The sequence below is a fragment of the Oreochromis niloticus genome, linkage group LG16 (genome assembly GCF_001858045.2).
Source record: "Oreochromis niloticus isolate F11D_XX linkage group LG16, O_niloticus_UMD_NMBU, whole genome shotgun sequence".
Lineage (NCBI taxonomy): Eukaryota > Metazoa > Chordata > Actinopteri > Cichliformes > Cichlidae > Oreochromis > Oreochromis niloticus.
The window spans coordinates 4,235,877-4,246,613 of record NC_031987.2 but is presented as its reverse complement, the minus strand read 5'-3'; the positions used below and the strand labels follow the sequence as shown (position 1 = coordinate 4,246,613).

Genomic DNA, 10,737 nt, shown 5'->3' with positions numbered 1-10,737 from the left:
AGATGAAATTTGCTCAGTTGGCCAGATTTACTAAATGGGGCAAAACAGCATGTGAGCTTAAAGGTGTGGTTAGCTTTACCAATGATTTACAAAACACATGCTGTTTCCAAACACACACACAGTCAGCTCGTTTTAATATCAAGCACAAAAATAACAGTTGGAAACATTTTCATGTTTTATTCTGCATTAAATATCATCACGATTAGCAATAAATTGTGTTGCAAACATTAGTAAATCAATTTGTGAGCTTTAAGAATTCTCTGCATGTTTTGCACCTAGAAAAAGGAACTCATAGAAATATATGCAGCAGGGTCAAAAATCTCAGTTCAAAATCTCCTACATGCCATCTTGTAACCGCACTCTCTTTCTAAATATCAACAGTACTTTCTTTAATGCCTAAACCCAGTTTGGATTGGCTCAGTGTTTGAGCAATTTCTAATAGTGAGGATGCACTCACACACATCATGGCTGTTGCCTCGTCACCACTCCACTGATCGCCTGCATTCACTCTTAACAGTCTGGGCTCAGAGTGTGCATCAGTTTGTGTCTACAGTGACGTTCATGGTTTTATGCATCTAGTTTCATTTTAAAGTCGTGACACTTCATCCTCTCATATGCCTTATAGATTTGTGAAGTGCTGAACACAGTGATTTTCTCATAGGCAGCTGTCATTGAACAACTGCCGGAGTTACATGTAAGTATTTGGGCACGATTAGTGGTCAAATAACACGCACATGTTGAGTCCCACTGAACCTGGACTGGGGCAGTTCATGTAACCCTGCCGGGGTGGAGCATGCAGCAGTCTGGTCAAACAAACTGGAAAATGGGGAACAAACATACTCGGGCATGACACAGCTTTCTTAGTGTGAGTACAGCCTTAGTGAACCTCTCTTACCAAACATTTATTTCACATACATTGGAGAAATCTTCAATCTTTAATAACCATGATTTTATAAAAATGTTTAGCTCAAATTCTGCATTATCCATAGACTGCATGTATAAGATGGACATAGCTTCCACACTGGTAAAATGAAGCCAATGCCTTAACCTGCATTCTTTCTAATAGCCAGCAGAGGGCGACTTCTGTCCTTGGGCACGATTAGTGGTCAAATAGTAGCAGGTTAGTAGCAGGAAAAGAAAACTCAACAGATCCCAGTGGAAAAGGAGCCCTCTGTCATTTGAGCTGTGACCTCAGTAAACACTTAATTAATTTATCAGTGGTATCAATCACTACATTTACATCATATCTAATACAACATGTTTTGTTTTTTTAAGTTGTGCTTACTGTTAGTGTTCAGAAAGACGATAATGGGGGCAATAACAGAACGACCCCGCTTCTGTGACATCTGGTTTTAAAAAAAACTTAAGAGGGTCACAGTGGACAGCTGAAGGGTCCAAAAATGTGGCTTTGACAAATGTGGGCGACATTACAGTGGCTTTGTCCATCTTTTATATACACTTTATGATAGTACCGCATGAATTGACAGCACAACACAGTCACAGATCTTTCTAAAGACAACAGAAAGTCTTTAAAGTATGTTTGGACATCAGCGAGTGATCCATTGCAGCTGTGTAAGTGATTTATACCTACGTGAAAACTGAGGACAATGCACCCTGTAAATATTCTGACACATCAACAGCAGGCCGTTGGAAGCTAATCACTTGATATCGATAGAATTAACCAATGAAAACGCAAAGCATGTAACAGGCCAACACCAGAACAGGAATAAGTCCAGTGCTACATTCAAGGAATAAAGCTGTACCCTGTTGTTGAACCTCCAACTCCCAAACATTTGAAAATACAAGAAAGCTAGCACAAAGGTAAGAGAGAATGAGGTGAGGGTTTACTGGGACAGCTCACTGGTAACATTTGGCTGTGTGATACAGTACTTCTTCAAAAGCAGCTGCTCGTGTTAAAACTCTGGCTGAGAGAGAATAATGTGGCACATCTGGACTCCCATGTTGATGATATTACTGAGATTATTAGTGTTCATATGATTATAAAGACCAGTGTATACATCAAATATCCAGTGTGAACATTTGGAGACAGTAAATGCTTGTTTCTGGCATTAGTAGCTGCCCTCGGTCTTCTAAAACTGCTCAAACTTAGCTTCTGTCTTCAGCTATGCTATTTACAGGACAGCTTTCAGCAGTATATATATGGCTAACATACCCCGCACACTACAGCCAGCAATGCACTGTTTCTCTCAGTTGGTCCCTGACTTTATCAGCTTTAAATCACCTCGCGCCCTCACTCAGTGTCACAGATACAAAAGCGGATCTCTGCTTTCATCCAGGCGCAGTCACGCTCACTCTGTGCATTCAGCGACCTCCGTGCCGTCCACGAGCAGCGTGTGAATGATCCCGTCTCGTCTCTTCCCGCTGCTCACAGCTTTCACGCAGCAGTTGTGGTCTCCGAGTGTGAAGTGCGTCTCTGTGCCGTCGTCCACGAACTCACCCTGCAGGTGCAAATCGCAAAAGCGTGAACTAAGAAAGGAAGCATCCTGTTCCAAACAAAAATAATGATCCAATATGATATCCCAAAAGAAAAAAATGCACCGCACCACACAAGCAACCAATCAATTTCTATTCAAAGGCAATGAGCAGATAAAACAACAACCAGGAACACACAAACAATCATCAGTAAACAACTTGTGGTTTTACAATTGTAGTTAACTATCAACACCCCAGATAAAATTACATATCCGAACACAAAGACAATATCCAAACCAAGTTTTAATACACAAAACAAGTACACACACCCTAATCCTCAATGTGAATGCCTCCCATCAACATAAGCACTCTTTACTTAATCTATGATTTAGTAAAGAGTGCTCTTGCAGGGTCCCCGGGTCACAGACCCCTAGTGGTCTGTTACTAAGGCTACGTTCACACTGCAGGCGAAAGCGCATCAAATCCGATTTTTTTGACCCTATGCGACCCATATCCGATCATGGTATGACAGTGTGAACGGCACAAATCCGATATTTTCAAATGCGATCTGGGTCACTTTCGTATGTGGTACTGAATCCGATACATATCCGATGTTTTAGAAAGCGACTGCTGTTTGAACGGTCATGTCGCATTAAATCCATCTTTTACGTCACTGACACAAGACAGACGCCAATTATCAGCGCCGGAGAAGCGCCCGATAGGACATCGCGAACGATTTCTTGCCATCCGGTGAAACTGTTGGGAAGACAACGTTGGAGAAATGTGAACATTTTATTTTTACTGTATTTTCTGCAGATTCTGACAGAAATCTGCAACTATCCTTTGAAGCACCGCTCCTCTAAAACAGCAATAAGGATAATTATTAGGTTATCTACATTATTATGTAAATAACAAAATAACTTAAAGCAAAAATGTGGAAACATAAAGTCCGAAGTCTTTATATTAAGGACCATCAGTCAAACAATACTGTTTGCTCTGGGTCTAAACAGAGCGCGTTGTGTGTGACATCTTCTTTTGCGCATGCGGGCCGCTTTGAGCGTTCACACTAGAGCGCGTTTGATGTCGCATTTTATGTGTAGTGTGAACAAGCAGACAAAAAAATCGGATTTGATCAAAAAATCGGAATTGAGCATTAAGACCTGCAGTGTGAACGTAGCCTAAGGGAACTGCTGCTCTAATAACAACCTGTATTATGTCACTTGTGTTTTACTTACTGCAGTCTCAATCTTCTGTCCGTTACACCACACATCCATGGTGTCTTTCTCTGAAAGTAAAAAGACATAGATTAGTTTAATCAATATTTACCAGATAAGCAATTAAAAAAAATGTAAGTAAACTGGCCAACACACAGCTGCTGAGCCAGTGAGAGCAGGTTAGCAACCAGCTTTAACTTTAGGTGTAATGTTGCTGGGTGCTGGAATGAGAAAGTTTATCTGATTGTCTTGTGGTTTTCAGTCCTAGCCTGACTCATATCTATTCTGCGTATTTAATCACTTGTAGGTGGTTTCTGCAAACTAAGAGCCAGATTTATGGTCTGCACCAGCACAGAATTCTCTGCTTGACATTATAAAACCACAACTGGCATTTGTTAAAGAGCTAAAGCATTAACTTTGTGACTGAAAGGCGATGCAACGTCTGATCTGAGCAACGCCCTTGTTTGCCTTCATCTTTGTATGCATTCATCTGCTCTCTGCAGTGAAACACTAAACAGAGCTAATACAGTTACTTTCACTGAAGGCAAGGAAGAGAAAAGACTTCAGGTAGGACTACATGAGTCTATGCACAGACTGAGTTATAAAGACAAGAAAAATGGAAAATGCCTCCAATGGCAGAACACTGGCTGCTACATACTGTAGCAAATGAGTAATTACACACAATTACAGTCTATTAGGGTTCATTTCACAGAGATATTATCTTTGTGCTAATCTAATATACTGTTCATGCTGTATATTATTCCAAAGAGTTGCCGTGCTCTGTTTGGCTACTATAAATCAAGTCTTTGTTTGTTTCTGTTTCTCAACAAGAACCAAATTCAGGCTGCTCAGTTATGGCAAAAATCACAACCACAGTTATCTTGATCAACATCAGGGTAATGGATATTTAACATGATAACCTGACTTTTAATAAAAGTTGTATTTATTGTTTCTTGCCAGAATCCTTTGAACACAGTGTTTCTGGATTATTTTGCATTTTCCTGTCTGTCTCAGTCTACATGTCAAAGCATTATTGGGCAAGATACTTAACCCCAAGTTTCTCTTCGATGTGCTCATCAGAGTGTGACTGTTAGATGCAAAGCACTTAGTCGTAGAAGTGCTTCTATGAATGTGTGTGAATGGTTGAACAAGACATGCTGCATAAAGCATAGTACAAAATGTACTACATACAGTGAAAGACAAACCACAGAGATTGTTTTTAATATGAAGTTTAGTTAAATATTTCTATTCTTTCCTAGCTGGGGTATCTCTGTTACAAATGCAGACAATGCATAGTGGTTATTTGCGACTTTCAAGGCAGTTTGCACTTGATCCACTGTAAGCAGTACAATTATATGAAGGATTAACTCGCCCACATCACAGACACGGCTGTATATGGTGCAAGCTTAGAGTAGTTAAGGAGCTTAGGCTCAGCTACTGCATAATATTAGAGGGTGGCTGTGAAGAGGCATAAATCACACTGTACTAAATATCAGGTCTATATCTATCCTTTATATATTTGTATTTTATAACCTATTTAAGCTATAAAATAAGTTGCATCTTTTCTCCTATAAGGTAATGTTTGGGGTTGTTGGGATTTTTTGCATAATTTTTGCATATAGAGCTTTTCTGTATGAATAAAGAATCATAATAATAAGCTGTCACAGTAACAGAAGTTAAAGGACAAGAGCTGAATGATACAAACAGTGAGAGGAGCTCACCCAGGACCACTCTGCAGTCAATGCCATCTAAGTTGAGCAACCAGGTGCTGGTGACCTTTGACCTGTTCTCCATGTACTTCTTCAGGCTCTTCCCGTTGATCTCCAGGGTGTATTCATAGGCAAAGCCACTGACTGCATCTATATTGATGGTGGCTTTGGTGTCTGAACTCCCCACGCTGAAAGTTTCCTTCCCCACCAGTTTGAACATCCAGTCCCGTCTCAGGACCTCCTGGAGCATAAATCAGACAATCACAGGAGCTGATGAAGCTGACCTCAGAAACACCGACTCAAATAAATAAATAAATAAGATTAGTCCAGTAAAACACGTCCAGTGTTTCCCCGGCTAACAGTATGACTGCACACCTTTCCATCCACGTAGATGACCCTCTTTCCGGTGGTGGTCCCGTGTTCAAACTCGATTCTGTGGACTCCATCACTCAGCGCCACCTCCCACACTCCAGCGAGATCATTAGACATCGTGAGTCCTTCAGAACCTGCTGGAGAACCAAACTACAGCGTGAACCGAAACCGAGGGCAGCTAACACCCTGTGCTAACCTTAGCCGCTATTAGAGAAATGAATGCTAACAATGCTCGTATCTCTGCGGCTCGTAGCCCGCCGGCATTAATCCCCCCGGCTACCTCATTACAGCAACTACAGCTACGACGTTAAAGTATTAACACCGAGTTATAACTGTGGCAGAAAGACGGCTAAAGAGCGCAGCTACAATGTTACTCTTTGTGGCGTCTAAACTTCCGGTTTCGGGGGTGTTCTTTCAAAGTAAATGTGGAAAAACGGGTGTCAAACCTCAAAGGGAATCAGAATCGGAATACTTTATTAAATCTTGAGGAAATTGTGTGGTTATAGTTTCTCGAAGAAGGAAGAACAATAACTGTCTAAACTAAATTAAATAATTTAATATATTATAAAGTTATAAAATAGCATAGCTCCCAGTATCCCAGTATATAACACAAATTAAATATATATGCTTGAAATTGTACTGTAAACTGTGTTGTTCACACTGCACAGGTTGTGCAGATATTAAGGATGTGCAACTATTGCAGTGTACTGAGGATTAGATCGAGGAGCCCACTTCTAGGCCTTTTCAGAGTGTGATAATTACAGATAAGCTATTAATAAGTAATTAATTACTCTCTTCTTATAATAATTATTATTGTGTATTCCTGGAAAATAACACTATAACTCTATCTAGACAAGTTATATAACTTATTATATTAAGGTTATTTCTCGTAAGAGACTTTTTCTACCTCAGGCTCATCATCAACTATTCTCTAAAAGGAGTGCTTATTAAATAGGAAACATAATTCATCAAATAATGTATACTTTTGTGCTGTATGGACAGTTATTTAAAGGGGAGTGATATAAGAGATATCTTTCACTTACAGTTTCAGCTTCTTTTTTTTTCTTTTAATGGTGGTTTTGGTTAATGTTTTTCACTGTTTAACACAGTGAAAAATCTTTCCTTGAAATGTTTCTTTAATATAAGTTATTATGCTATGACTTTAATAGCCTTGCCCATCTGATGTCACATGCACAAGAAGTAGCAAGAATATTATAATAAATATTTAAACTATTAAAGTGGTTGCTAAGAGAAACAAGTTAAAATAAAACTGGGGAAAACTGAGTTAAACTGTCTTCACATTGAAACACTTACTATCGCTTAAAAAAAATTTTCTTAAGTATTTAAAAACCCTTAACTGCGATTGTTAACCACTTTAACCAGCACACATAAAAAAATCAGCATTCACGCACTTGTATTTTTTAATTTACAGCTTGATGCAATTTCTGTTTTTACAGTAATAAGAGGAAATATTGGCATGTAAATTTTATAATGTCAAGTTTACACGTCAGACATTAAAAGTAGTCTAAAGAAACCTTTCCTCTTAACCCAAGGAGAAAAAAAAAACTTCTTTAGCATATGAAAGTCGAAAAATTGTCTTAAGCGGCTTTCAGTTCAATTCAATTCAATTCAATTTTATTTATATAGCGCCAAATCACAACAAAAGTCGCCTCAAGGCGCTTTATATTGTACAATAGATCGCACAATAATAAATGCACAACAGGACAACGTAGTTGTCATGTCATGTCTTTATCCTGTCTTCCTTCTCTCACCCCAACCGGTCGCAGCAGATGAGCCTGAGCCTGGTTCTGCCGGAGGTTTCTTCCTGTTAAAAGGGAGTTTTTCCTTCCCACTGTCGCCAAAGTGCTTGCTCATAGGGGGTCATATGATTGTTGGGTTTTTCTCTGTATCTATTATTATAGGATATACTGTACAATATAAAGCGCCTTGGGGCGACTGTTGTTGTGATTTGGCGCTATATAAATAAAATTGAATTGAATTGAACGTAGTTTTATTTTGAAAATAAAGCGGAAGTCTTACTCCAACCGTAACGCACTCTGCTGCAGGTTTGGTCACAATTTGTGGGTCTGACCGCTAACGTTATCTTCTGCGCTGTGAAAGCATGACCTCAAACGCTATCTCGGGAATAACATCCACCATTACAGCTCCATGTTACCTGCCCGGTCCTGAGATGCTCCCTGCAGCTCCGCGGCGCTTAAAAATGACCCAGCAACCACTTTAACGCAGTTTTTCCACAGCTACTGCGGACAACCAACAGATGAGCTGCGGCTATGCTGTTACTATGGTAACATGGAGTCGGCCTACGCGCAGGCTTCTCCCCGCCCACTCCGGAAATAGCGCAGGTACCAGATGTGTTTAGATTGTAGGATCGGAGCAAAAGTTAACGATATATTATATATGGTTCAAGACTTTATTTCCACCTGGAAATACAGTCTGTCATGCAAAAATAAAGTTTGTACAATTATAGCAAACATAAAATTCAAGAGTACGAACTATTGTAATTTCTTTAAGTATCTTCAGCAGTACTTCTCCAGGGTTCTTCTGTAGGACATTCAGAGCTCTTTCTTTGTTTCTGCCTTTTGTTCTGTTCTCTGTAAGGATGATCCTTTTCTGCTTCAGGCCCAGGCTCTGGTTAAGCCCATCCATGTGTTTTTTTTTCTATCCAGGTAAGTTTTTACTTAATTGGCAGTGTGTTTTCCTTATTTCTTACGATCATCGGTTTCAGTTACTGCACATAACTGACACACACTGCACACCATGCTGAGGTATGACAAAGACTCAGCTAATAGCTCTTTAGGACTTTATTGGTGCAAAAATGCTGTTTTATGTCTGTTGAACTGTGATATGATTTTTGTGATAACCTGTTAGTAACAATGTACCTAAAAGTTATTTAAAATCTCCAATCTCCAACAAAGAACTTTGAAAGACCAACATCAACTACTGACCGCTGTAAAAAAAAAAAAATGAAAAGAAAAATTGGCTTCTTGGGAATAAAATATAAAGAAACAACTGGTGGCTCAAGATTTTTGCACAATACTTAGTATAAAAGATGAAAAGAAGGTTGTATTTTATAGTCGGACAAAAGTTGTTGTTTTTTTTATGCAAATGATTAATCACCAGATAAAATTATTCTTTTTATTTATTTATTTTTATTTATTTATTAAAAACACTGCATTGCAACAAATCTCACAGTGAACACATACCTCCATCTTCCTTTTAGCTTCTTTTTCTTTTACATCTCATTATTTTGTTTGTTTTGTATTCCTGACATTATTTGCATTTTTTCAGCTTTTCTTTTTAGTTAAAATATAGATATATAATTATATATATATAGCACATCAGAAATATATAAGATAAAGCACATCAACGTGTCTTGGAAACAGGGCCACCCGTGAAGGACACCAAACATATCAATACATTAGAAATAGCCCAGTAGTTAATAGTTAATATTTTAGCACAACACTCTGGGGATCTGGTACTCCTCCCCTCAGACATTTTAACACTTAAACAGGTAATTTCTTGCATGCTGATGAGCTTTTCTGTGTTGGTTTGTGCAGCAAATGTTTTTTATTTATAGTATTAACATCAAGGGCGTAGATTTGGTTTTGGCATTGGTGGGGACAGATGATTCAACCACCGAACCGTGCCCTGTTTCTTTTTTTTTTTTTTCCTTTTTGTCTTTGCTTCTTGATAACAAAAGGAGAAAAAACTTGCCTATGCATGTAGAATATGCTATTCTACATGCAATTCATAGTTTTATATGTGAATTATATAATGTTAAATTACTGACATGGCAACACGTTATTCACGGTTACTGGGGGAAGGTGGAGTGGTGTATATACATATATACATATACATATATATATATGAACTTGAATTTTACAATGTTTGTTTATCAGATAAAATAAGTTGCATGTCACCGTTATTATTGTCCGGCCAGAAACAGGCCGGGGGTGTCCAAATTCAGAGGCTGCGTCCACCTGAGGACCAGGTGTTGTGCCAAAAAGTGATTGTCTGCCAATAACTGATTTCCGGTGCTATAAATAACTTGTTGGTCTATAATACGTGAAACATATGTCAAATATATTCCTCATGAATTATATCAAGTCATCTTGAGCAACAAACAACATTCCTGTAACAAGGTAGAAGCCGCAATCAGTTTTTGGCAGTGACCTTTATGTATCCTTTATTTATGAAGTTTAAAAAAATTATTGTGTACTTTAAAAATGTCTCTCTTAAGAGTAATCTGGCCAAGAGGACAGCTGAAATTGCAACAAATGCAAAAATAGTTCTGTAAACATATTTTAAGTGGACAAAAGGGAGCTGATTGATTATAATGTAAGTAAAATAACACAGATATTTGAGGTTTACACAGCTACATTCTCGCCTGAAAATATGTAAAAAGTTTATTTTGCGACCCAGAAAGAGTAATAAGAGTAATATTAAAACTAAGTAGCTGCGGTAGTAGTAGCCATTGATGGAAACTGGAATTGGCTGGGCCAAGCTGGGATATGGTTTTTCAATTTTGTTGTCGGGGTGGAAAATCGGGGGAAACTGGGGAGAATGGTCGCTCCGGGAGATTTTCGGGAGGGGCACTGAAATTCAGGATTCTCCCGGAAAAATCTGGAGGGTTGGCATGTATCGCCTAGCATAGCCTGTAACGTTATTATGACGGACACATTTTATGAGTGAACTTGGCTTTAAGTGACTTACAGGTTTCTTTGAAAAATACTTTCTTATATCCAGGTTCTTCCTTTTTGCTGCCATCCTCCTCTCCTCCTTGCAGGTCCTCGCAGTGCAGGCTTGCCACTGCTAAATCTAAACAGAGCTCCCTGAAAGGCACAGCCAATCACATTGACCATATTTGTCACATGAGGTAGGACTCCAGTAGAGAACGTAATTTAACTCTCTGTGCACCGCTGGGTGAATGAGACGTTGACAGATCGTTTTTTTTTTTCTTTATATCGGGTTTGAATTCCTTTACTCGA

At 38.8% G+C, this 10,737-nt stretch overlaps 1 protein-coding gene across 2 annotated transcripts; it reads right to left on the bottom strand.

Annotated features, from left to right (window-relative positions):
• Positions 1-151: 151 nt before the first annotated feature.
• Positions 152-8,053, bottom strand: LOC100704412 (fas apoptotic inhibitory molecule 1). Of its 2 annotated transcripts, none has more exons than XM_019353049.2 (5): positions 7,905-8,053; positions 5,732-5,865; positions 5,369-5,597; positions 3,669-3,718; positions 152-2,459 (listed from the first exon to the last, which is right to left on the bottom strand). In XM_019353049.2, the coding sequence occupies exons 2-5, from the start codon at positions 5,843-5,845 to the stop codon at positions 2,310-2,312; spliced, it is 543 nt and encodes a 180-aa protein (XP_019208594.1). In that variant the 5' UTR covers positions 5,846-5,865; positions 7,905-8,053; the 3' UTR covers positions 152-2,309. The 2 variants fall into 2 exon arrangements, with proteins under 2 accessions (XP_019208594.1, XP_025759523.1); XM_025903738.1 differs by having other exon boundaries at positions 5,732-5,862; positions 7,905-8,045.
• Between the last annotated feature and the right edge of the window lie 2,684 nt (positions 8,054-10,737).

Excerpts from the sequence above, each read along its gene's own strand:
- LOC100704412 (XM_019353049.2), bottom strand. The coding sequence starts at position 5,845 with ATGTCTAATGATCTCGCTGGAGTGTGGGAGGTGGCGCTGAGTGATGGA. Across the intron at positions 5,598-5,731 it reads TCATCTACGTGGATGGAAAG|GAGGTCCTGAGACGGGACTG; the intron begins GTGTGCAGTCAT and ends TTTATGCTCCAG. Across the intron at positions 3,719-5,368 it reads TGACTGCAGAGTGGTCCTGG|AGAAAGACACCATGGATGTG; the intron begins GTGAGCTCCTCT and ends TTTTACTTTCAG.